The sequence below is a fragment of the Mesoplodon mirus genome (genome assembly GCF_964341445.2).
Source record: "Mesoplodon mirus genome assembly, chromosome: 18".
In the NCBI taxonomy this organism is placed as follows: domain Eukaryota; kingdom Metazoa; phylum Chordata; class Mammalia; order Artiodactyla; family Ziphiidae; genus Mesoplodon; species Mesoplodon mirus.
This window is the reverse complement of record NC_138994.1, coordinates 7,951,433-7,977,584: the sequence shown is the minus strand read 5'-3', so window position 1 is coordinate 7,977,584 and position 26,152 is coordinate 7,951,433. Positions and strand designations below refer to the sequence as shown.

The window sequence follows — 26,152 nt, the reverse complement described above, 5'->3', positions numbered from 1 at the left end:
TTGGTGGGGGCGGACACGGAGCGGACGCGGATCTTTTGCAAACGTCTTTATTAATCTTGTATAAAAATAAGGTCCACGGGGAGTCCCCGGAGTTGGGGCGGGGTGGGGGTGGAGGGGGCGCGAGGTTGCACTTTATAAGTTACAGGCCAGGCTTCGGCTGAGGCTAAGTATGGCTACTGGGGGAAGAGGGGTGCTGCAAGCAGCATTTGTGGGGAGGGGCCAGAGATGCTGCCCCCAGTGGCCAGATGAGGGTGCAACCGCCTATCTGAGGTGGGCGAATGGTCGGGGACCTCGGCGGAGGAGACTGCCCCGCCCAGCAGAGCAGAGGACCACCTTCCTTGAGTCCTGGCTTGCCACCCTCCCTGCCCCCCCGCAGCCTCCCAGTCCATCTGCAGAAATAGTGGCTACAGCGAGAGGTCGGAGGTGACCTGAAGGGGGGGTCCGGGGGGGCGCCGACGAGCGCTGCGACGACCTGTGTCTGCGCGGATGTATGGCTGGTTCCGCAGACCTGGAGGCGGAGAGGAGAGACATTTACCTTTTCGGAGTCTGCCCAGGGTTGGGACACCACTCCAGGGCACAGGCCTCACCCCTCTAGGGACACAGGTTGTCTGCACGTGGGAAGGAGCCTGTTTGTTTATCAGACCTCCCTCCAACACAGCCCAGCCATGCATGGTCCAGGGGAAGGCAGCATGACTCAGTCCCCCCAAGGGCCCCCAGGGCTGTGGGCAGCCACTGGGATCAGAGGCCAGGCCGCTGGGTACCTGGGGGCTAGAGGGGGATCTCCTCTCCCAGGCTGGCCTCACAGAGGAGCCTGGACGTCCTCTTGCCGGTGCGAGCAGTGAAGGGCACCGTCTTGAGCACTGAGGGTTGGAAAGGGAGGAGGGGAGAGAAAGGGAAAAGGAAAAAAAGACAGAAAAGTAGCAAAGAGGCAGTGAGGCAGCCAGACCCCCAGGGTTGGGCGGCGGATGGAGGACAGCATAGGCCAGACCAAGGACGGGACAGGCCCCACCAAGTCCTCACCTGTGATGATATCTTCAATGGCCCCATCACGGTCACTCTCATAGATGAGTGGCTCCTTCTGCTGCTTCCGTTTCAGCTCAGAGATGAGGTCCATCTGTTGCCGCCGGATCTTGGGTGGGGACTGGGGGGGAGGGCGAGGGTATATAGCTCCAACTCCAGGGTCCCCTTCCCCCCTGTGCCACTAAACCCTAGACCATCTGCCTGGTCCCCCACGGTAAGAGGAGCTGGCTTGAGGAAAAGGAACCCATTTCCACCCCAGGCTACTGGGGCATCCTGGCCTTGGGCAGGGTCAGTCCATAAAAATAAGGGTGTGCAGGAGGGCCAGATCTTTGGGGTGAGGATACCAAGCATCACTGGATCCTAGTACCAAGCTCAGGGGCAGCCGCCTACCTTGGGTGCTGGGGCCTCCCCTTTCACCGGGGTGTCGGTGTCTGCCTCCTGGGCAGCTGCTGCTTTCTTCCACTGTTCCACCTCCTGCTCGGCTTTCTGAGGGGCCAAGGCGGGTCTGCGTAAGGGGAGTCCTCCCTTCCCTTATTCCACCCCCCAGCAGAAGTAACCCCTACCACTCCCACTGCCCATGTGGAGAGGCTGCAATGCCCTGCAGGGGTCCCAGCCTGCCCACCAAACACACACACCTTATAGGCTTTGATGAAGCGACTGAAGAAGGAAAAGAAGATGGAGGGGGACGTGGTCTTGGGGTTCTCTCCGAAGTACTCCACCACAGACTCGTAGGCTTCCTGCGGGCACAGCCTGTCAGCCCCACCAGCACAGACCCCTCGGAGCCTGACCACTGCTCTGTACTCCCTTAAGACACTGGCCACTTCATCTCTCCTCCTCCAGGCAGATGGCTGCTCCCTCCTGCCCCATCCCCCAAGGCGTCCCTGCTGTGGTCACAGCGCTCCAGGCCTTGGCTACACAACCCCACCTAGGTAGTCCTTCACCCCCCACCCCAGCTTCCCCACCTCCTGGGCCGGGTCAGCCCCAGCCCACCTGAGCCGTCTTGCTGTCTGCCAGCAGCTTATCCATGATGGGCGAGTTGGCCCTCAGGAACTCCTTGAGCACCGCGCAGTCATCCTGCCGTACAAACTCCCGCTGGGTCAACTCCAGGCCTCGCTGCAGGGAGCGCACGTCGGCCAGCACACTGTCCAGGGACACTGAGTGGGAGGTGGGCCAGTAGAGAAGCAGGGAATCAGAGAGGCAGCCTTCCCGTCCAGTTACCTCCCGTGGTCCTGTTGCTTTCTCCCAACCTGTATCCGTCCCCAGGGCTGAGCCCCTCCCCCCACCCATACCTGAGCCTGCCTTGTCCAGAAAGTGCAGGTCGCTGTGGAAACCTGTGAGCTGTGGGTACTTCTCAGCAATGACCTTCACCAGGTAGTGCAGCAGTGTCTGCTTGCGGTCAGTCGACTTCATCTCCAGCAGCTGCAGTGAAGACCTGCTGTAAGCCCCAGGCCACCAGCCATCCCCCAGCCCCCGGGCCAGGGGACCCCATGCCCCCCCTCACCGCATCCAGACTCTGGAGCCGGAAGCCATAGGCTGCTCCACGCTTGCTGCTGTTCATGTAGTTGCCGAAAGCCAGGACGATCTGCAAGAGGCGGGGTGGGGGTGGCGAGGGGAGCTCAGCCAGGTGCTGGGGCTGAGGAAACCCCCTAAAGTATAAATTGCACAAGAAAAGGTGGTAAAGAGCAAGCCCTGCACTCAGGGCCTACCGAACTCCTGCGTGGATGCCTCAGGTCCACGACGCATGTATATGCGTGTCTGACACATGTGCACAGCCAACACCATGGCACACCCAATTTTGTCACCTGCTATCCTTACCCAAAACTGTGCTGCCAACACCTCCTCCAAGGCTGTGGGGTCACCGCCTCCCTCACAGCCATATCTATTGGTTCCCCGACAACACGATGCTCTGCTAATGAACCCTCAGGAAGGGTATGAGGTGCGCTGTTGTAACATGGCCCCCATCCCCACCTTAGCTTTGCCCTTCTGAGCCTGGATGTTAGAAGTGGGAACCTTATAGTTGTTGCATCCCAGGGACTCAGGGAAGGGCCTGGGTCTCCCTCTCACACAGCCCAGAACAGGCAAGGTATCATGGGGTGGGCCCCGCCTCCTAGACCCTTGCCCTAGGCTCTCACCTCCAGGATCTGGCGGAGTTTGTCCGAGGACTTGATGGACATTGAGGCTGCAATGATGGCATTCAGTTGCTGGGGGTGGGATGGGGGAGGCATGGTAAGTTGGGGCGGGAGTTCGGGGAAGCCCATAGGAGGCTCAAGTACTCCCAGATGCCCTCTTGGAGACCAGGCTGCAAGCTGCCTCCTCCCCAGTCCCAGCCCAGGCCGCATCGCCCTGCCAGCCCGCGCACACCGGCATGAGCAGCTGGGCAGTGTCTGGGAAGTTTCCCAGGAACGTGAGTGTGTTCATGCGCTCGGGCAGGCGGGGGATGCGGCTGAAGCGCAGCATGAAACGGTCCTCCTCTGACAGCTCCTCTATGGGTCGCTGCTCCCGCTCGAAACGGGCGATGAGGCTATGTTCATACTCTGTGGGCAGGAAGCGGGTCAGCAACTCCAGGAAGTCCAGGCCAAGGGTTTGTAGGTCGTACCTGAGAGGGGAGGGGCTGGTATCATTCCACACTCACCAGTTCTTGAGAGCAGGACCACTCCTACCCCATTACTTGATTGAATAAATGAACTTAACTATTTGCTATTGCCAACAGCTTCAGAGAATAAGAGATAACAGTCAAGGGAAGCTGGGAGCTAGGAAGCCCAGAGTCCCAATCATACATCAGTGGCGGCGTCCAAGCTGTAAATGCCTGGGCCTGAGTGTAAGGAGGCAAGAAGGCAAAAGGAACATCTCCATCCGGGCATGGACTCACAGTATGACCTCAGTTTTCTTCACCTGAAAATGGGAACACAGTTCCCTGCCCTACTCTCCGACCAGCATTGGTATGAAACTTGATGGACTCTGTTCCATAGTTGGGGCTCTCTTACTATCTGCCTAACAACCCTGGCCTAGCAGAGGGGCTGCGCTGCCTATAAGCGTGGGGCAGAGGTACTCACGTCTCGATGGCCTGGCAGATGCGGTCCGCCCCCAGGTTGCCCTTGCGCAGGGTGATGGCCAGGTTCTTGGCCCGGTTGGCCTCGATGAGCGTGGCTTTGCTGGGGGCCTTCTGGGCTGCCTTACTCTTGAGGGCACTAAGGTCTACACTGGGGCCTTGGGACTTAGTTTTGAACTGCTGCTCAAAGTCACTCATGTCCAGCTCCTGAGGGTGTAGAAAGAGGAGGTGGGGCTGGGCGGGGCCGGGGGCTGGTGCGTTCCTGGCTGTGCGCCGTGCTTGGTGCTAGAGCCACCTATCCAGCCCTGACCAGGCCACCAGCAGAGAAACAAACCAGTACCCAGCCTGACCATGCACCTTGATGGGGGATACAGGGAAAGCACATGGAGCACTAAGGAGGGGCAGGAACAGCACCCCATCCAGGGGACCCAGACTCCAAGCCACTTCAGCTGAAGGAAGAGCCAAATTGGCCAGAGTTAAAAAGAGGAAAGGGAAGGGCATTCCAGGCAGAGGAACAGCATGAGCAATGGCCTGGAGGCAACAGAACACAACCCTTTTGGAAAACTGAAAGTGTAATTAGAAGGGCTGAGGCCCTGGCTGTCTGTGGGAAGGTGGTGGGAGAGGGGCCTGAAAGGAGGAGAGAGGCCAGACTTAGGGGAGGGATGAGCCCCTCCGCAGGGATGGAGGGAAAGCCTCCAAGGGAGTCAGGACACACTGCCTACGAGATGCACTAGTCCAGTTTGGCTTAACCCCCAGTCTTGGGCCTCCATGTCCTCCATAAAATGGGGTAGAGGAGGTGACCACCCCCAGTGCCCAGCATGATCCAGGCAGGTCCCCCCCTCCTCTGGTGCCCACACTGGCAGCAAGGCAGGACCACTCACCTGCAGCACCTTCTCGTCATTGAGCTCAGTGAAGACAGTGCCTGTGATCTGATCGGGTTTCAGGGCCACCCAGTTTAAGAGTGGCATTCTGAACTTGGTCTGGATGGGTTTCTTGGCCTTCATTCCTGGGACAGAGAGGGAGTGGTCACTGGGGCAGTAGTAGGTGCCATGGCTGGAAGGAACCTGGGCCCTGGCCCAGTAAGGACAGACAGAGCAGACTGGAGGCAGTAGGAGGTCCACAGACAGAGGGTCCTGGAGGATACTGAAGCCAGAGTACCCCCCACCGCACCCTCGCCTCGTCCCCATGCCCTGGGCAGTCTACTCACCCGGGCCCATCTCTGAGCCAGGCCCTCCAAGAGCAGCAGAGGGACCTCCCGGAGGCGGTGGGGGCGGTGGAGGCACCGGCCCTTCAGCGCCGGGAGGCAGCGGTGGCGGCGGGGGTGGGGGCTGCTGGTCTCCCGGCAGCGGCGGCGGGGGCGGGGGCTCCGGACTGCCTGGGAGGGGAGGGGCCAGTGGGGGCGCCAGGGGCGTGGCTTCCTGCTGGGAGGGGAGACCAGGTAGTGGGGGCGGGGGCGGGGGCGGGGGCGGCGGCGGCGGCGGCGGCGGCGGCGGTGGGGTTGCTGCTCCGGGAACCGGCTCTGCTGCAGGTGGGAGTTCTGAGCCCAGCGAGAAGCGGGGAGGGGGCGGGGAGAAGGGCGTGTCAATTTCTTAGGTTGAGGGGTCGTGTCTCCGCCCCTCCGCCCTACACATGCGCACTGGGCTCATTGCGACCCACCCTCACCTGCCTGAGCCACGCCCACAATCCAAACCTACGCCTCCCACCTCTCCCCACCTGAGATGTCCCCAGGCTCCTCATGCAGGTCCCGGTTCCGCCATTCCTACCCCACCCGGCTTGAAGCCCCTGCATACCTGGGCTGGGGGAGCCGGTGGGCACCCTCGGAGTCGGGGCATCGCTGCCGCTAGGAGTTGCCACAGCGACCGGGAGGATCTCGATGGAGACGGCATCCCCGGGCCCCCTCAGGATACGGATCAACCCCTTTTCCTCCAGCTCCTCCACCTTCAGCTCTAGCGCTGAGGGCCGCGCCGGGGCAGGGGCAGGCACTTTCTCAGGCTCCGAGGGACGTCTGGAGGTGCCCATGGGGGTCGATTCGCTGAAGCGCTCCTGCGAGCCCCCGGTAGGGGGTTAGTAACCACCGGCAAGCCTGGCACAGAGCCCCCATTTTCTTGCCGGGGTGGAGGGAGGTGTCAAGCCTAGAAGCCCCAAATGGTCTGTTCTTGGGAGTCCGTCCCACCCCTAGCCCGGCCCACCCACCCCCCAACCCCCCGTCCCCCCAACCTCACCCGCAGTGTCTCCAACTCCTTTCGGGCCTGGCTTAGCTGCTTTTCCAGTTCTGCGATATTGGTCATGGATTCGTTCTCCGCATCCCGAAGCCGCTCTGTCAGCTGTGGCACCAGCACATGGTGAGCTCCCACCCGCAGCCGGGCATTGGCATGGGCACCGAGGGGGCGGCACCAGGCATGCCTGCCTGGAGGGCTAGGGGAGGCTTCCGGGCGTGCTTAGCCCTGGGGTGCCGCGGGTCAGCCGAGCCTGGCACTTGAACCCAAGTAGGTGAGGTCCTGAGAGCACTTCAGTGCTCTCAGGAGGGGAAACCAAGGCACCACTGATGAGGGAGGGAGCTGGAGTGGAGACTGAGCTGGCAGGGGCCCCAGGCACCCAATTCCACCCAAACCAGGGCCTGGGGTCCAAGCACCTGGAGAGGAGGAGACCTGCCTTCCTCAGAGGTCCAGCCCAGTGGAGGAGCTCAATGAACAATTCATTCATTCAGAAAGGCACCCAAAGGATTCAGGTGAAACTCAGGGGCCCCCAGCTCACACCTAGAACCAGTGCCTGATATCTGTGTGGGGCTCTGTGGGCCTACTCTGTGCTGGGCCAAGTTCAGGAGCAGCTCTCACCAGGGCCACCTGCTCCTGCAGCTCCTCTACGTGCTCCAGCACAGCATTCTTGGTCTCAGTGTCCTCCAGCAGCGCGCCCACATCAAAAACGTTGTCCAAGTAGGCCTGAATCTGCACCTGCAGCTTGTCACTCTCCGTGAGCCGAAGCCTCTGTCCCCAGATGGAAGGTTCAGGTTGAGGCCTGGTGTGAGGGATCTTTCCAGTACCCCCCATCACCACCAGAGCCCAGACAAAGGGGCCTGAGCCCTAGCCCACTTTTGTTTCTTTATTTTTTATTGAGATATAATTCATATACCATAAAATTCACTATTTTAAAGCATACAATTCAGTAGTTTTTAGTATATTCACAAGGTTGTGCAAACCATCACCACTATCTAATTTCAGAACATTTTCATCACCCCAAAAAGAAACCCTGTACCTGTTAGCAGTCACTCCCCATCCTCTCCTCTCCCAGCCCCTGGCAACCATCAATCTTTCTGTCTCTATGGACTTACCTATTCCGGACATTTCGTATAAAGGAATCATACAATATGTGGCCTTTGTGTCTGGCTTCTTTCACTGAGCATAATAGCATAATGTGTAGCTTTTCAAGGCCCATCCACGTTCTACCATATTTCACTACTTTGCTCCTTTTCGTGGCTGAATAATATTCCATTGAATGGACATAACACCCTAGCCTGCTTTTCACCTTTTGTTGATCCTGGCTTTCAAAAATCCAATCCCAAAGGCCCTGCTCCTCTGGGACGCCTCACAAAGAAATCAGAAGAAAGCTACAACTTCTCTGCTCAGGCTGAGCCACGAAGTACCAAGCCCTGTGCCCATCTTCCCCAGAGCAAGGAACTCCCCCATGACCCAGACCCATACAGCATGAGCCAGCTCCTGCTTTGGCCCAATATCTCCGTGCTCCCCATTTTGTGCCTCTCTGAGTCTGGTGCTCCCAGAGCCAGGCCGAGGGCCACCTAGAGCCTGTTCTAGCACCTGCAGCAACAGCCCCATGGTCTGAATGCCTGTTCTGCGGCAGGCGCCACTCTATACAGTTACAGTCTTTATTATTTCTATGGTTCTCCTGTCTTACAGATGGGAAAAGTGAGGCTTCGAGAGAAGAGACCGATCTAAGGTCACAAGAGCTAGGAAGTGGTGGCAGAGTCAGGATTTGAACTTTGAACCCAGGTCTGCCTGCCCCCGGCACCTGTGCTAACCACTGAGCCATACTCTGCAGCAAGCAAGTGATTAAGTCTGGGGGGGAGTGCAGGGCTCACCTCCAAGTACAGGTCCAGGCCCAGGTGGGTGAACTCATATTGCAGGAAGACGCGGAAGTTCATGTTCTCCACTGAATGCACCACAATGTTGATGAATTGCATGCAGGCCACCTGGGAGGCGGGGCAGTGAGCAGGTCTACGATCCTCTTGGTGGGGGGTTCTCAGTGACTTCCACCCCCCCCGTTTAACCCCAAGTCCCCCACCCTTGCCACATTTCTCACCCCACTAATCCAGCTTTGTCCCACCCATATTTCTCCCACGTCCCCTCCTCCCAGCTTCCCCCTCACTGACATCCGCCCCTCCCCCACCAACCACTCAGTCCACATATCTGCAGGAGCTGAGCCCAGATCCCAGATACCCAGGCTCCTAACTGCTCCTGGCACCCGAGGGTGACCTGGCCCAGGCTGGGCTCCTGAGCTCACCATGAAGTCAATGTTGCTGTCCTCATTCCGGAAATATTCCATCAGCTTTTCAAAGCGGTGCTGCTCCCCACGTACCTGGGTAGGAGGAATGGCTGTCACTGAGGTCCCAGTGACACACCTCCTAATCTATCTTCCAGCTGCCCCCTTTATGCCTCTGTGAGTGCCTCTCAAGTTAAATCTATGTCGGGCCATGTCACTCTTCTGCTCAAAACCTCAATTCCCTCTTGATCTCTCACAGCCCTCCCCAACACTGACCCATTCTGGCCACTCTGGCCACACTGGCCTCCTGGCACATTCCTACCTCAGGGCCTCTGCACCTGCTGTTCCACCTGCCTGATGTGCTCTTACTCAAGACAGCCACCACATCAATCCCTCACTTCCCTCACAACTTTGCTCAAATCTTACCTTCTCAGTGAGGCTTCCTAACCACCCGGCAACCAGTTCCCCTCCCCTGACAGCTTCCCTGACTTTTTTCCCCAGAGCATTTACGATTTCTTTATAGACCGTGTAATTTGCTTATTTATTATATCGCTTATTTATTATATCGCTGATTATCTGTCTTCTACTGCCTTCTTTGTTTTGTTCATTAATGTATCCCAAGTGCCTACTCTGTGCCTGACACATAGTAGGCCCTTGATAAATATTCATTAAAGGAATGCATGCTGCCTTATACATCATATTCTCATGCAGTTACTTCTTGCGAGCCTGTTAACCAGAGTCAGCAACTCCGAGATGTATGGATCAAGGCCAGTTTGGGCAGAGGTTCAACAGATCCCCATAGTTGTCCCTGTCGCCCCAGGCAGTGCCCCTGCGTGACCCTGTACCTTCCCTTCATTTGAGGAAACTCCCCAAATACCCACCCAGCATCCCTAGCTGCCCCCAGCAGAAGCCACAATTGCCAGCAACAGGGCTCCAAGCAACACTAGGGGGCAAGTACATGTTTGGGTGGGGGCTCCAGTACCTCCTTGAAGTTGTCAAAGGCGGAAAGGATGATATCGTGTCCTCCCCGAACCAGGCACACTGCCGCCAGCAGCTCCAGCACCAGAGCCTTGGTTCTGGGGAGAGAAGAGGCAGGCTGTCCCTTGCAAACAGGCAGGCCCCGCAGCAAAGGTGGATGTGGGCCTGGCTAGGGGGGAGGACAGGGGAGCTGATGGGGTGGGAATGAGCCTGGGTAGTGGTCCTGAGAACTGAGGGGACAGAGTAGGCAAGGGGTGAAGTAGGAGGAGAATCTAGACATGGAGAAAGGTTAGGGGCCTGGAAATCACCTAGGGTTCTTGTTGCTGAGGCTCAGAGCAATCTCATTGACACAGGCTGGGTGGTTCATGACGAGGCTGAAGCCAGACTGGGGAGAAAGGAGAGGTCAGCTCCTCCAGGCAGATCCCCCAGGGTTCTTTTACTTATTTATTTATTTTTGGCTGCGCGAACCCAGGGCCCCGGTAGTGAGAGCGTGGAGTCCTAACCACTGGACCACCAGGGAATTCCCAGGAAGTTCTTTATATCCAACCACGACCTCTTGGGTGACAGCCAAAGCCTGGTCCCTCTTTTTAAATACCTTTGTCTGGGACTTCCCTGGTGGCGCAGTGGTTAAGAATCCGCCTGCCAATGCAGGGGACACGGGTGTGATCCTCGGTCCGGGAAGATCCCACACGCCGCAGAGCAACTAAGCCCGTGCGCCACAGCTACTGAACCTGAGCTCTAGAGCCCACTGAGCCTGCGCGCCACAACTACTGAAGCCCGCGCACCTAGAACCCGTGCTCCGCAACAAGAGAAACCACCACAGTGAGAAGCCCACGCACTGCGACGAAGAGTAGCCCCGCTCGCCACAACTAGAGAAAGCCCGCATGCAGCAACAAAGACCCAACACAGCCATTAATTAATTAATTAATTAATTAATTACTTTTTAAAAAATAATAAATAAATAAATACCTTTGCTCAAAAGCCAGTGTCAAGACTCAGTACCTTGGACAAAGTGAGTCCTTTAAGGCCAGCTGAGTGAGGGGGGACCAGCTTCACCAATCACCCCTCCAAATGAAATAACCCAGAGGCTGCTCTCCCTGGTGTGCAGCCTTTCTTAGTGGGGTGCTTAAGTGCCTAAGTCCCCACGTGAGGCATATCCATGCCCCCAGCCATGTCCAGGGTATTCTAGGGGACCTGACCAGGAAGGTGCAGAAATCTGGGCTTCCCCTCAAGACTCATCAGCCTCAAACCCTGAACTAACAGCCCAGATCCCCAGGGTTCTCCAGTGCGGACAGGGTGGGGGACAGTTGGTCCTAGAACCTCAGCAGCTTATGCAGCTCCCAGGGAGGACAGTCAGTGTCAATGCCCCGGGCCCATTGACCAACCTGGTAGTTCATGATGGCACGCAGACACATGATGCAGATGTGGACGTCATCCTTCTGGCTGATGATGCGGGAATTCCTCAGGGCCTTCCTGCTATGGGCCGGGGTCAGCCTGGGCAGGTGGGGAGGAGGAAGCAGGGGTCAGAGTCCCAAACCCAGCTTCCTATTCCCCCCACCACTCAGATGGCCACTGGAGTAAGAGGGGGCACATCTGGAATCTTCTGCTTCCCGTCCACCCAACCAAAGAGGCCAGCTGAGGGCCGGAAGTCTTCCTCAGTTCTTAGGCCTGGGGCCTGGCATTTCCGGGGGGGAGGTGAAGAGGCGGGGGTCAGGGAAGCAAAGACCCCCTAACAGCGACTTGGTATTAACAAGAGTTGCTGGGGCTTCACTGGTGGCGCAGTGGTTGAGAGTCTGCCTGCCGATGCAGGGGACACGGGTTCGTGCCCCGGTCCGGGAGGATCCCACATGCCGCCGAGTGGCTAGGCCCGTGAGCCATGGCCGCTGAGCCTGTGCGTCCGGAGCCTGTGCTCCGCAACGGGAGAGGCCACAACAGTGAGAGGCCCGCGTACCGCAAAAAAAAAAAAAGAAAAAAAAAAAGATGCTGTATTGTGGGGATGGAGAGCTTAAAGAGGGAAAAGACCGCCAAAGCTTGTGAACGGCCATGAAAATGCTCTCCACAAGGTGGCGCTCACAGCCACGTGAGTTTACCTTGCATCTGGACAATTCAGACTGCCGTGGATCAAATCCCAGCTCACTGATTACTAGGCATGCATGTTACTTAATCTCCCCGGGCCTCAGTTTCCTCTTTTGTAAAATAGGAATGGTGATAACAGTACCTTCCTGATAGGGTTGTTGGGACTATGAAATGAGCTTAGAACAGTGCCTGGCACAGAGTAAGTGCTCTATGAATGGTTTTGCTGATTCTTTGCTAAAAGAAACATGATTTTCTCCATTGTCGCAGAACCGCCAGTCAGTACTGGGAGGCCCCACTCCTCGCTCTTCCCGCCACATCTCCCTTTTCCCGGCATTGCTCAAACGTGCCTCTGAGTCTTTGCTTGTGCTGTTCCTTCTCCCTGGAATGCCCTTCCCTGCTCCCACCACTGCTTCTAAAGCCTGTATCCATCTGCAAGACACAGTTCCAGTGTCATCTCTTCTGGGAAAGCCTTCCTGATGCCCCAGGCAGTGGCCACCTCCCTACTCAGAGTTCCCAGTCATACTTCCATGACAACCTGTCACACACTGTCTCCTACTAGATGGAAGGCTCCCAAGGGCAGGGTAATCTGTCACCTGAGAATCTACCACCTTGCCTGGTACATAGTAAAAGCTAAAAAAAAAGTTTGTTGAATGAATGAATGAATGAATGAATGAACAAAGAAATATATTGTGAGAGTTCGGAGCTTAAGATGAAGTTGGTTTCCTAGACCCAGAGTGGGAAGGAAGGTACCTGGGGTCCACATGAGGCTCCAGGGCCATCTCCTTCCCTCTCCCCACCTCCCAGCAGGATGTCATAAGTTAGAGTGGGCTGACGTATCCGAAGCAGCTGAATCCAGGGGTGTCACCTGAGTTGAACACCTCACCCAACCCCACCACCACCCTGGAAGCTGACCAGGCATGCACCTGCCCCTAGGCGGCTACGTACCGGGGAGAAGGGGGGCATCTGGAGTCCGCATGGGAGAAAACAGGGGGTTAGATGATACAAAAGGGGCCCCACCGACCCCGAAACCCCCCCTTACCTCAGACCCCACTGAGGTTCCAGCCTCCAGGTGCACCCCAGAGGCTTCTTAACACACACATCTCCCGAGCCCTGGGTGAGGCCCTTACTCTGATCCCCGATGCCAGGCTACCCCTCCCCCCACTCCCAGGGCCCTGGTGGAGCAGGCTGGGTACAGCCGTCCATGGGTGAATTCTCCATTCACCCCGCCACCTGCCACCCTGCCAGGGGGCCCACATACTTGATGGTCGGGTGGCGGCTCCTGGGCTGTGGCTGCAGGGATGAGGGCGGGCCCTTGCTGAGGTCTTCCACTGACTGCTCCAGCGGCTTGCTCTTCTCGGAGCCCGGGGCCCCATTGTCTGTGCTCTCCATGTAGTATCTGCGGGGGTTAGACTGGGGATGGAGGCCAACACTGCAGGGCACTTCAGAGGGGGTGGGGGGAACCCAGGGAGAGACAGATCTGCAGGAGAGACTGGGGGCGGGAGGAGAAGTCTGTGTTCTTGGCGCTGTGCTGGGCCTAGCAGGTCCCAGCTGGCCACCGCAGGCCACCTCCCTCCCCGTCCATGGCAGGCCATCAGGAAGGGGCCTTGCTCAAGCCAACTGCAGGGCCCCAGGGTGGACCCAGGCTAAGTTGCCTGGAAGCGGCCTGAGGAGTGGGTGAGGCGCAGGAAGGCACGGACTCTGGGGGTGGGCACCAGGGCAGGGCCAGGCTTACGTGACCGAGCACTGCACGAAGGCCAGGTACTCGAGCAGCACGTCCAGGCCACGGTTCTCCTCGTTGAGGAACTCCTGCACCCACCTGCAGGGCACAGGGCTCCCTGAGTGCCGCCCAGGAAGGAGGTCCTGCCCAGCGTTGGCACAGAACGGGCATAGCAAGGGCCCCTGGGCTGCCCTTTCCCAGGAAGACAGCAACCAGCCCTGGCCTCGGAAGACCCAGCGACGCCAGGGGATGATGCCAGAGGCCTCGGGCAGGACCCACGGCCCAGCCGTGCCTCAAGGGGCAGGCAGAGGGTGGGCAAGAGAGGACACCCAGCCTGGAGGGGGCCCATAGGCACAGCCTGTGGGGGGGATGGGGGGATAACAAGGGGAACCCAGGGGCTGCCTGCTGGCAGAGCTCTCCCCCTCCCCTGACCTCCCCAGGGAAATCTGAGCCCTTGCTCACCCAATGTGATTGGTCCTCAGGGAGGTCTCCAACTCGCGGAGCACCTGGGTGGACTCCTGGACTCTCCTCTTAAACTGGGAGCCAAGAACAGGGGAGTCTGGTGGGTGGAGCCCAGGCCTCATCCCACAGTGCCTGCCCACCCCGACAGCTGGCCTTTCACACTCAGCTGTCTCCACCACCTCCACACACCAGCCCAGCGGAATAAGCATACTCAGGCCACACGTACACCGCCCTATACAGACACACAGGGTGCGCACCGTGGCCACGCACAGACACGAAAGAGGCACACACGTCTCTAGACACAGACATAAAATGCGCACGTGCACACACACACACCAGTATATGAGGACAAAGGGTACACACACATTCAAACATGAACACCCTGGGTACACACACACGTGCATATCCATACACAAGTACAGTGGATACACAGACATAAGACACTCACATATCCACACACAGACATACGGGGTACACACACACACCCCTATACAAAGACTCAAGGATACACATACATCCATATGTGGACACAAAAGGAAGTACATAATACACACACGCACATCCATGCCTGGGCACACAGTGTGCACACATGCACACACACTACACAAGTACACACAAATGTACACATCTGAGTACAAATAGGAGCTGCAGAGGAACCCGTGAAAGTGCACACCCAGGGCACTCTCAGTCCCCTGTGAATACCCACACACACTCGTCCATGTACCCACACAAGCCTGCAGAAAAGTCTATACATACAGTTACTCCAGCTGCCCAGAGCTTGGAAAGTGCAGGGGGAAAGGGACAGAGAAAAGGGGGAGACAAATACCCCTAAGTTGGACATCCAATCTGCTGCTACCTTTCGGCTGACCCCACCAATTTCCAGGTAGCTCTTCAGCTTCTGGATATAGGCTTCAGGGGGGTTCTTGACTTGAAACCGCTCCTGCGGAGATGGAATAGGATGTACAAGGGACCAGCCAGGGCCACCCCGGGGCAAATGGCCAGCCCTTGTCCCAGAGTCCCTTTCTCAGCTCTGACCCAAGGTCCCAGGCTGCCTTAAGACCCCCCTGAATACCAAAGGCATAAACCCAAACATTCCGCCTGCCACTTGAAAAGACCCCAGTCCCCGGCCAGGCCGTCCCTTGGTCTATGGCCACAAGCCTAGAACAGCCTGGATGGAGTGTGGAGGGGTCAGTCCTACTATACACCCCACCCTGGAGGGGGAGACTCAGGCAGGCCAGTGAGTGGCACCCTCCCAGCCCTGTGCCCTCCCTGGGCCACATCCCAGCCCAGAAGTGGGAGTACCAGGAGGAAGAACACTCTGGAAGGCCTTATGAAGTGCCCAGCTCCTAGCAGGATGGGGGCCCCTCCCACAGGGCTCCACCCCAGTCGTCCCATTCACCTGTGTGTGTGTGTGTGTGTGTGTGTGTGTGCGCGCGCGCGCGTGCGCACACGCGAGCACGTGACCTGTGCTCAACCAAACAATCCTTAACTCCCCCACCCCATCCAGGGCTCCAGGAGCCACTCACACAAGAGGCAGGGGCCCCACTAGAGGCCCTGCACCCAAAGGAGCTCCCACCCTTCCCAGTCCAGACCCCTCAGATATGCCCAGCCACCCCCCTCAACCTCCCACTTCTCCCAGGCCTCTGTGAGCCCAACCTGAGATGCCAGGCCAAGGGGCAGGGACCCCTACCCCAGCCCCAAAGCCTCCGGAGGCAGCTCCCCACCCTCTCCCCATAGCCCTGCCCTCACCCCCCAGACTCCTGCCCTGCCAGCTCATCCCATCCTGGTCCATTAGCAGAGGCCGAAGGCCCAGCCCCGGCTCCCAGGAGAGGCTCCCTGCTCCCCAAATCCCCACCCCCAGCCTCCAGGGCCACAGGCCCGCCTCCCTCCCCCTCTGAATCACTGCGGCAGCCAGGCCCCGCCCTGCCACAGCAGGGGTCCTCCCTGCTACCAAGGACAGCAGCCCCACAGCTGAGGGGCTGGGGCAGCCGAGAGAGCCACGAAGGTGGCAAGTCCAGGCGGCGGCTGAGAACCAACCGGGAGACGGGGCCTCCAGTCCCTGCTCTGCCGCTTGGGAGCTGGCTGACTTGGGGAACTGCTTGGCTGACTGCAGCTCCTCTGGATCCAAGGTCAAAGGAGGACAGGAATGCCTGACCCTCCTCCCCGCCTCCCATGGGGTGGAATGAAGATACCCAGCCCTAGGGCTCCCCCTCTCTTCCCCAGCCCAGAGCTGGAGGGTGGACAGGAGCTGCCCCGGGAAGCTCAGCAAGCAGGATGGGGACACGGCCCCAGCTGCACTGGCCAGTACCCTGGACCAGCCCCTGCCGGCTCCTCAGAGGGCAGACCCAGCCCTGCTCGTGACTCATAAGGTCCCTGGGGAGGCCCGGGCCCAAGAGAGGGGGATTCCAGAGTCCTGCATATGCCCTCAGCACCCTCCCCAGATGCTACGCTGGCCTCTGGGCAGGGTCTTGGCCCTGCGGCAGCGTGGCAGTGTCCCCTCTCCTGCCAGCCCCGGCCTGGCCAGGGCAGGGCACCCCGATGACAGAATGGGCCTGTGCCCACCTGGTCACAGATGAGCTCCCACTTCTTCTCGTTGTCATACTGGCTCAGCAGCTGGGCCTTGTCCGGGGGCAAGTTCATGCAGTTCTGGGGAGGAAGACGACAAGATGAAGATGCGGAGTCTGGGGCCCTAACACGATGGGCAGAGGAGCACGGGCATTTGCAGGGAACCCACTAGAGGCCAACTCCCTAGGAGGCCTGTGATTCATATGAGTCCCGTCACCACCTCACCCCTGGAAATAAGTAGAATTAGCCAACGAGAACACCACCGAAGCCCAGAGATGGAGCACCTTTCCGAAGGCCCAACAGCTGGAAAGTGACACTGGGATTTGAATCCAAGTCTGCCTGACTCCAGGGCCTGGGCTCTGTCACCTCTAAATCGCCCCCCCGCCCCCGGCACAACTGGCAGGAGGCAGGAGCGTGGGTTCGCAGCCTAACTTCCTGGGACCTCAGGCACCTCTGGGCTCGTTTCCCCACATGTGATAAGGGGGTACCATCTCTTCTCCCATTTGCATGGGAAGCTAACAGGGACCCATCTCTGGCCAGGCCCAAGTGTGGCCAGGCATGGACTGTGCCCCATTCCCACATGCCACCAAACAACACGTGCATGTGGTCCCAGCCCAGGGCACCAGTGTCTCACAAACACCACAAAGCCTCTGCAAGGACAGCAGCCAGCAGCCCCCGTCCCTCTCCGGCCCCCTCCCACTTGGTCACTTCGGGACAGACCGAGGGAGATGAGGTCAGACGGGCAGGGAGTTCCAAGCCGGTGCACGGTGGCTGCAGGGTCCAGGTGGATTCCAGGGGAGGGTCACCCAGTTACAGGAACCGGGGAGAGCAGCCAGCACGCTGGGTCTGTGGTGCCGGTGGTCCAGGCTGGGACTCCCCTCAAGAGCTAAGAAAGGTCAGCACTGCTCTGCCTGGGTCCTCCTCCCCCAGCCACAGATGACAAGGGTACAATGTGCCTGCCCAACTTCTCCCCACAGGACAGGCTTAGTGTCCCACCCGGTGCTATGGAATCACCAGGTGCCGCCAGCACTAGGAGCCCCCTGGACCCCCAGGACTTGGCGTGTCTACCTAAAAGAACCAGCAGATGATGCCAGTTCACCCCCATTCAGTAAACCCCAGGTTTATTGAGGGTCTACTATATGTCAGGCTCCAAAAGACAGTTCTGGCCCTCAAGGAGCTTAGTCCGTACTGGGGATGTGGGAGCCCCAGGGAGCCCCAGCCCAGGGTAGAAGAGGCCCCTGTCACTAGTTCTGATGGCTCAGACTACACATCCACAGTCACATGGCCCTGAGAGGTGGCCACAGCTGGAGCAGAGAAGGGGCCACACCCACCCAAGACTTCTCGGCCAGCTTCCTCTCCCGGGCGCTAGGCCTAATTCGGGGGCTCTGGCCAGACCTCACCCCGAAAATCACTGCCTTAGGTCGGCCCCAGACAACAGGAAGCTTGGTACCCTCTGCCCCGGTTGCCCAAGCTTTCCGGCCGGGGCCCCACTTGAGAGGTGAAACTGCCCATCCACCAGGCCCTCTCCCCTGGGCCGGCTGGGCATGGCGATACGTCATTCCTCTACCCCGTTGCGAAAGTGAGCCCAGATTGAGGAAACCGCCTGCGGTCTCATCTGCTGCCCTCCCCCAACCTGCCAACAGCCAGGACAGCTCCTGCCCCATGGGAGGGACTGCCCAGGAAGGGGCCCTGGAGCCCAGAGAAGGATGTACCTGGCCAGGGAGGAGGCCTCCCTGGGGCCATTCTCTGTCTCCGTCTCTCTCTCTTTCTCCCTGGTCCCTCCGGATCCATCCCCACCCCACAGAGACCCAGGGTGGGGGAGGGCCGAGGTGGGGGTGAGGGCCAAGGTTGAGGGGGGAGGAGGAAGCAGAGAGAGAAGGCAGGCGATGCCAGGGAAACTGGACCCGCAGCCAGCAGGGGGGAGGAGGTGGTGGCGGGGGAAGGAGGGCGCAGAGGCGTGAGGGGGTTGGCTCAGCAGCTGAGCCTTAGAGGAGATCGCCCGCTCCCTGACATGGGTCCTTCTGGGCCCTCACCCACCCTGGGGACTTGCTGGCTCCAGGAATGGCCCCAGTGGCACTTCTAGAGACAGCAACTAATCATCATAATGACTCTGACAACTGTGGTGCCAGCTTTGCCCGAAGGCTTACCAGCCCTGCTCACAGATGGCAGCCTTCCACCCTCACCACCAGTATTGGCACTGCCATTAGTCCCATCCTACAGGTGCAGCACAGCTTAGTTTAGTCACCTGCCCAAGGTCACGAACCCAGTAAGAGGGGAGCCGGGCTGACTTTGAGCCCTGAGCCAACCCAGAACCAGCGCCCAGGTCCACTCCCCCAGTTCAGCCTGTGGTTATTACTGGGGAGGGGGAGGTCTCTGCTGGGCCAGCGCCCCTGTCCCAGCAGTGGTGGAGGGCAGGGCACCCCTTTGCCCCTTCCCCACCTGGGCCTCGTCAGGCACCCGGGTCTACATGCCAGCCTGCCAGACGGGCTAAATTTAGGCTCGGAAATCAGAAATAGCTCTGACAGCGCTGAGCGCTAATTAGCAGCTGTTCCTCGGCTGTGCCCACAGAGGAGATGGGGACCCTAGGAAGCAGGAGAGGGACCAGCAATGCCACTCACTCAGAGTGGGGTGAGGCCATCCAGGAAACAGTGACAGACCCCCAGACTCGGGGCCCTTAGCAAGGAGGCAGCGCCGTGGGGCTGGGGACTGGGAGACAAGCAGAAGGTTGGCTGATGGCCCTCAGATGGGACAGGGAAGGGCCGGGAAGTCCAGGTGTGGGTGGAGGGTTGAGGGGGGGAACACCCACCTCCTGTGAGGGGAGGGGTTGGGGCGGCTGTGATGTGGAGGAACCCGAGCAGGATTCAGGGGACCCAGGCTCTGGGCCCACCTAGCCTGACTGCTTCTTTGTCTCCTTGAGCCTCAACTTCCTCCTCCATAAAATGGGCACACTTCCCTCCTGCCTCAGACTCACAGGGCTCCCGGGAACACTTCAGTGAGAAGCTGTGTGGGTTTTTCTTTGTTTGTTTGTTTTTGTTTTTTTAACATCTTTATTGGAGTATAATTGCTTTACAATGGTGTGTTAGCTTCTGCTATGTAACAAAGTGAATCAGCTATACGTATGCATACATCCCCATATCTCCTCCCTCTTGCATCTCCCTCCCACCCTCCCTATCTCACGCCTCTAGGTGGACACAAAGCACCGAGCTGATCTCCCTGTGCTGTGCAGCTGCTTCCCATGAGCTATCTATTTTACATCTGGTAGTACATGTAAGTCCATGCCACTCTCTCACTTTGCCCCAGCATACCCTTCCCCCTCCCCGTGTCCTCAAGTCCATTCTCTACGTCTGCATCTTTATTCCTGTCCTGCCCCTAGTTTAGAAGCTGTGTTTTGACGTAATAATACTCTTCAGGGACATACCACTATGAAGAGGCATGTCACAGGTTGGGGGTTGGTCAGGGGAATCCACTGAAGACCCCAAGGTGAGGGCTGTGTGGCGGACAGAAGTTGGTGCAAACATTCGGAGAAGCGGACCTGTCTCCAAGGCTTGGCCAGAAATGAACTGAGCCTCCAGCTCCCACCCGCTCACCCTCTCCCTAGGAAGCCCAGCCCTTCAACCCCCAGGATGCCCTTGAACTTAGGCACCAGCCCATCTCAGACCAGCCCCACAGGCATTCCACAGCCTGATGGATCCAGAAGACAGTCCTGTCCCCCGGCCCCACTTCCCCATCCATCTCCCCTGCCCACCTCTACATGGCTTCAAGCTTGGTTTTAGAGCTCTCGGGGCATCTCCAAAAACAATCGTTATCCTCTTTTAAAAATTCTGGTATATAGATTTTCTAGGGCTCTTAGAAGCAATCCCAGGCTTAGAGGAGGGTGTGGGGTAACACGGCCCTAGGGTGCTAAGAACCCCAAAAAGCTAACAGCTTCTCCCATCAGGGTTGAAGGGTCCCCATGGCAGAAACAAGGGCAAGCAGGGTAGGAGCCGGGGCAGCAGGCACCGCCCTTATAATCCAGGCTGGTAGGAGAATACCGACAACAACAATAATTAATATTCCCCCAAACATTCAATCCGTGCTAGGTGCCATGCTAAGGGCTTTCCATCGATTAACTCATTTAAATCTCTACAACAAGCCTACAAAGTAGATACTATTATAATCCCCTTTTCACAAATGGGAAACTGAGGCACAGAGCCATTAAGCTGCTTGCCCAAGGTGACCTAGCTGGCAAGCTGGTAAGACGACTCAGTTTCCTCGGAAGAAGGAGAGCTCAGAGCAATGAGAAACATGGGTCCTGGCCTCCCAGGGGTCTTCTGCAGACAGCCTGGCCCCCGCGCCTGTCTGAGGAACCAGGAACAGCCGGCCCCATTTCCTGCCACCCAGCACCCTACGTTTCCTGTTGTTGCCCACACTGAGCTCTTACTCACTGGGGAACCCCCCCCAACCAGCACACCCTCTCTCTGAGGGAAGTGGAGGCCTCCCCACCCCTCCCCATGTGCACACAGCTACCGTTGGTACCACCGCTGCCCCACCCACCAGGAGAGGTGGGCCCTCCCTCTCGTGGTTTCCGGCCACCAGGCAGTTTTCATCTAGGCCCCTCTGTGGCTGACATGCGTGATGGCAGGGCGGGCAGCCTGGCCTGTGACGGCTGAAGACTAAAGACGGCACCCTTGGTTGGTCTTGGAAGCGGAGGTGGGGGAGGGAAGAGGCAGGGTCTGGGCTCCTTCACCTTGAAGGGCCCCAAGATGCAGAGGACCAGATCAGCCTCAACATCATCCCATCCTCACAGTGGACAGTGTTTACTGAGCACTTGTTCTGTGTCAGGCATTGTGCTAAGCACTCTGTTTAATCTCCTCAACAATCCTAGCAGGCTGGCATATACCCTTTTCTTTTTGGGGGCTGCACTGCACGGCCTGCGGGATCTTAGCTCCCCAACCAGGGAGGAACCCACGCCCCCTGCATTGGAAGTGTGGAGTGTTAACCACTGGACTGCCAGGGAAGTCCCTGGCATATACTATTTTTATTATCTTTTTACACAGGAGGAAAACTGAAGCTCCGAGAAGATGGGTAATTTGTTCAAGGTCACACAGGTAGTAAGTGGCAAAGACAAAACTCAACTCCCAAACTTCATGACCCCAAAACCCAGGAAGCTACTCAGCGTTTCCTGTGAGTGACCCCTGCCCTTCTCAGAGGCAGGGAGGGCTGAGCCACCTTCCAGGGCTCCATGTTCCCAGGAAAAATTTAGAGGTGGCCCCAAGAGCAGCCCCACCTGTTCCTGCCCATCTCCCCCAGCTCTTTGCCAACTGGTCCCAGATGTCACTGTGAATCATGCCTACCGCATCCCTGTGTTTCCAGGGGCAGCATGTGCCAGCGCTGCCTGCTGGGAATGGCACCCCACGGCCTCTGCCCAGCCCAGCCTCTGACACAGGGCCACAACCCCATTGGGATCCTCCATGTGAGACCCCAGAGATGGGAGGCACAGGGCCTAAGCGGCCCACAGCTCCGTGCGCCAAACTTCATGTGCCCCACCCCAGAGGAGGGAGCTGCCTGAGGAGGCAGCGCCTCGGTCACAGCCTACAGAATGGAGACACCCACCTCTGCCTTTAACCCCCAGTCCCAGCCCCAGCAGGGAAGGAGTCCAGCGAAAAGCAGGACTCCCAGCATCCACACCCTGTCGGGGACTGCCCTGACCTCCCCACACAGCCTGGACAAGTGCCCACCAGCCTGGGCACATGCTAAGGGCAGCCCAGGGTGCCAGGCCCCATCAGGTAAATTCCTCTCCTCTTGTTTTTTTTTTTTTTGCGGTACGCGGGCCTCTCACTGTTGTGGCCTCTCCCGTTGCGGAGCACAGGCTCCGGACGCGCAGGCTCAGCGGCCATGGCTCACGGGCCCAGCCGCTCCGCGGCATGTGGGATCTTCCCGGACCGGGGCACGAACCCGTGTCCCCTGCATCGGCAGACGGACTCTCAACCACTGCGCCACCAGGGAAGCCCAATTCCTCTCCTCTTGAATGGCAGCATCACTTGGCCTCCAGCACATCACGGCGCCTTCCCTTGACCCCTTTGCCCCTACGTTACAGGCTCCTCCCTGCCCAGACACATCAGGGGTGTCCTAGGCCAGGCCGTAAGCCTGGCACTTCTGGCAGGCCTGGAAAGAGTGCCTGCCACCTCAAACCCTGACCCCGGCAGGGGAAGGCCTGAAGAAGCTGGAAGACACCCAGCGTTCAGCGTGGTGTAGGAGAGGCGAGAGCGTGGAGCTCGGTGGGCAGGTTTTCCCACCGTTGCGGCAGGCAGCCATCACTCCTCCACTGTTGCTAAGGCAGAAGGTGGAAACCCTGGATCAACCTGCTCTTCCTCCGCACCACCATTTAAGCAAGGGCACCCCTCTCTCTCAGAGCTTCCTCAGAAAAGTAGCTCGCACCACCCATTCTTGCATGGGAAAAAGGCTGCCCAGGGAGAAAGGGAGAACAGCACCCTCATCTCCTGTCTGGCAGTGGGCCTCGGTCGGGATACCCCTAACCCACAAGAGGAGTTCCACAGCCAGAAGCCAAGGAGTGGTTTTAGATTTCAGGATCCTACTCCCCACCAGGGATGAAAGTGCTGAGCTTCAGTGAAAGGAAGAGGTTCCCTGGGGCCATGTGACTAGATCCCAAGGGGAGGGCTGTGCTTCCCCCTTCCAGAATGGGGGATCCCTGGGGGTGGGAGGCCCACCACTCAACCGTCTGAGGTTCTTCTCCTTTTATTAATTTTTTAAGGATTTTATATTTATTTATTTGGCTGTTGGGTCTTCATTGATGCACATGGGCTTTCTCTAGTTGCGGCGAGTGGGGGCTACCATTTCATTGGGGTGCTCGGGCTTCTCACTGCGGTGGCTTCTCTTGCTGCGGAGCACGGGCTCTAGGCGCACAGGCTTCAGTAGTTGTGGTTCGCGGGCTCTAGAGCGCAGGCTCAGTAGCTGTGGCGCACGGGCTTAGCTGAGCGGCATGTGGGATCTTCCTGGACCAGGGCTCAAACCCATATCCCCAGCACTGGCAGGCGGATTCTTAACCACTGCACCACCAGGGAAGCCCTCTTCTTTAGACATTCATTGAGGACAGGGCTCAGCTCTGGCCAAGGAGGCAGTGCTCAGATGGAGGCACTCCCTGTAATCCCCATCACTGGGACTATAGTTTTAGCCAAATCTGCATCCCCCCCCACCTTCCCCACCCCCCACCAGCCTCAGGCAGGGGCCAAGGGTATATAGTCCCAGGGCACGGTGAGGAGTGCAGAACGAGGTTCTTAGCCAAGTGACCTTGGGTTGGGTGCCTTCTGTGCATACAAGACATGGGACAGGCTGATCCGTCCCCAGGAAGAAGGGGGACGTGTAAACACACTGGGGTTCCTTGGGGAGGGGGGCGGTGAACCCCAGTGGGTGCTGCTGCCCTAGATTTCTACCTAGCCACCTCTGCTTTCTCCACCAGGACACCTTCGGACCCCTCTCTGGGCCTTCACCCTCCACGCCCTGGTTCTCAGGGACTCCCAGTGGCACTTAGTGTCAGACTCAGCCAACCAATCGGAGCTAAGGCCAAAAAACACGCAAGCATGGCAGTCAAGTCCTACACAGGCATCAGAACCTCACCACTTGACTTTTGGAATTTCCAGGGGTCTGAAATTATTCACCCATCTCCTCCCCATTAGGTGTGTGTAACAGAGAAATGACCAGGACCTGGACCTCACCCTGAGAGCCCATCCCCCCCATCCATAGACACACACTTAAGGGGAAAGTCAGGCTGGCCAAGGTCCAGGGATCCACCACCAACTCGGGCTCCCCAGGTGGCCCCCGCCTAGCTCATTCTTCCCCCTCGCCCTTCGCTCCGCTCAGCTCAGCTTTGTGAAGCCATGGGTTTGGGACAAGGGAAGCAGGTGGAGAGGTGGGGTATTTGGGGACTAGCCTGATGTGCGGTGTCCCTCAGCGTCCCTCCCTCTCCCCGAATCAAGCAAGGTGCCTTCACGTGGACAGCTCAGACCCCGCCCCACCCTACAGCTCCTTCAAATCCCTCCCAGCCTTTCTCCTGGGAGGGGGCAGCAGACAAGACTTCCTGGAACTGGGAGGAGGGGCCACACAGGGGATCTGGCAAGTAGGGCCTCACGGCAGGCCAGGGGAGGGGAAATGATGTCAGGGAGGTGGAGAAGACGAAGAATCAACAGGGCCACCAGGCTGCGTGGCTCTGCTGCCTGCGTCTCCCTCGGGCCCCCACCCTCAGACCTGCAGTGCTAGCCTGCTCGGACTTGGAAGTGCCTCTGGGGAAAAGCACGGCCTTATTTGCCTGTCACCCAGGATCTGGCAAGGGAGCTGACAGCAGACAGGCCACCAGGCAATTAGTTAGAGAAGGAGCCTGGGACAGGCTTGAGATAGGGAGAGGGAAGTGAGAATGAGTGGCCATTTCCCCTCCCTTCTTCTACCAGGTCTTAGAGAACCCTGACTTTGCTCTGGAGCCCCTACCCACCAAATCCATCCCAACTGCTCCCAGGCTCAGTTGATGGCTTCCTCCCCGGTGGCCTAGTCTCCAAGGCCCCCAATCCCCTGGAGCAGGTGACAGTGAGGGAGAGGGGCTTCCAGACTTCTGCTCCACCCCAAGACAGAGTGACCAACCCATCCTGACCCCGCCCTTCCTAACCTTCATCCCTCCAGCGGGTGTGAGGGGATGCACAGGATAAAGACCTACAGACAAGCTCTCCTGGACATGCAGTGAGGGAGAAACACAGACACCCCCAACTGCATGATCTGACAACCCAGCTCCCAGAAGCTCAGGCACCAGCAGATCAGGACCAAACACCTCTACTCAGTTTCCAGCTCCCAGGAGGTTAAAATATAACCCCTTCTGTCTTTGACCCTGAGACACAAGTAGATGCTCTTACACCCTGTGGCTGGGCCTGCGTGCAGTGGGGAAGGGGGTGCTCCGGGACCCCCTCCCCGCGTGCTGCGCTCCCAACTTCCTCACAGGACATTTTTGTTTAGACCTTTAGACCCAGAAGCGCTCGGGGAGGGGGTATCTTGGGGAGGGAGACTGGACGGTTGCAGAAGAAAGTTTTGGGGGGAGAGTGCTAAGTCACTCTTTAAGAAACCACTGTCACTCCCACCCCCTGGAAGGGCCGCCACCGAGCCGCCGGAGATCTCCAAGCGGTACCTGAGCCCCCGGGGGCGGGGACGCATGGCGAGCCCCTGCCGCCCCCCGCCCGCGCCCCGCGCACAGCGGGCCACACTCACCAGGACCCGGTTAAACCTCTCCTCCAGCTCTCCAGCCGCGGGCATCGGCTGCTTGGGCGCCGCGGGATGCTTGGGGGACAGCGCTGCGGGGCTCGCGGGCTGCTCCGCGCTGCCGGCCGCGTTGCCCATGGTGGTCCCCACCCAGTCGGCCAGGCGCCTCCAGCCTCGGAAATCCAGCTTTCCCGGGGAGGGCGGATGAGGCTCCCGGCCTGGGGGGCGAGGAGGACAGCGGCTCTCGGCGGCGGCGGGGCTCGGCGACGCGGGCGCTCGGCTCAGCGGCGCGCAAGGGCCAGGGCGCGGCGTCCCATCGGGGCGGCCCCGTCCGAGGAGCCGGGCGGCGAGCTGCGGGGTGGGGGGAGGAAGTCAGGCTGCAGGCCGCCGGGGCCAGAGGGCTGGGCCGGGGGCAGGAAGCTGCGGCACGGGCTCCCCCCTCGGCGATCTTCTAACTTCTGCTGTCGCTCCCTGTGCTCGCAAACCACATTTCGCCTCCGCCGCCGCTACGCACCCAGCCCCAGGGGGGCGGGCTGGAGGGAGGGGAAGGGCGCCGG

The 26,152-nt window shown here is 58.9% G+C and overlaps 1 protein-coding gene across 9 annotated transcripts; it reads right to left on the bottom strand.

Moving 5' to 3' along the window:
* Nucleotides 1-51: 51 nt before the first annotated feature.
* FMNL1 (formin like 1) lies at nucleotides 52-25,941 on the bottom strand. 9 transcript variants are annotated; one of them, XM_082605087.1, is made up of 28 exons: nucleotides 25,605-25,941; nucleotides 16,359-16,442; nucleotides 14,623-14,736; nucleotides 13,797-13,870; nucleotides 13,350-13,433; nucleotides 12,876-13,013; nucleotides 12,563-12,580; nucleotides 10,927-11,035; nucleotides 9,850-9,926; nucleotides 9,546-9,639; nucleotides 8,585-8,659; nucleotides 8,163-8,273; nucleotides 6,904-7,053; nucleotides 6,292-6,393; nucleotides 5,860-6,112; nucleotides 5,277-5,606; nucleotides 4,951-5,075; nucleotides 4,074-4,276; nucleotides 3,382-3,616; nucleotides 3,153-3,221; nucleotides 2,522-2,602; nucleotides 2,310-2,439; nucleotides 2,011-2,174; nucleotides 1,656-1,757; nucleotides 1,411-1,506; nucleotides 1,021-1,141; nucleotides 762-860; nucleotides 411-508 (listed from the first exon to the last, which is right to left on the bottom strand). In XM_082605087.1, exons 1-27 carry the CDS (start codon nucleotides 25,731-25,733, stop codon nucleotides 769-771), a joined length of 3,360 nt encoding a protein of 1,119 aa, XP_082461213.1. In that variant the 5' UTR covers nucleotides 25,734-25,941; the 3' UTR covers nucleotides 411-508; nucleotides 762-768. The 9 variants fall into 9 exon arrangements, 8 of the variants coding, with proteins under 8 accessions (XP_082461209.1, XP_082461211.1, XP_082461210.1 ...); XM_082605083.1 differs by lacking the exon at nucleotides 762-860 and having other exon boundaries at nucleotides 52-508; XM_082605085.1 differs by lacking the exon at nucleotides 762-860 and having other exon boundaries at nucleotides 52-508; nucleotides 14,653-14,736.
* Nucleotides 25,942-26,152: the final 211 nt, after the last annotated feature.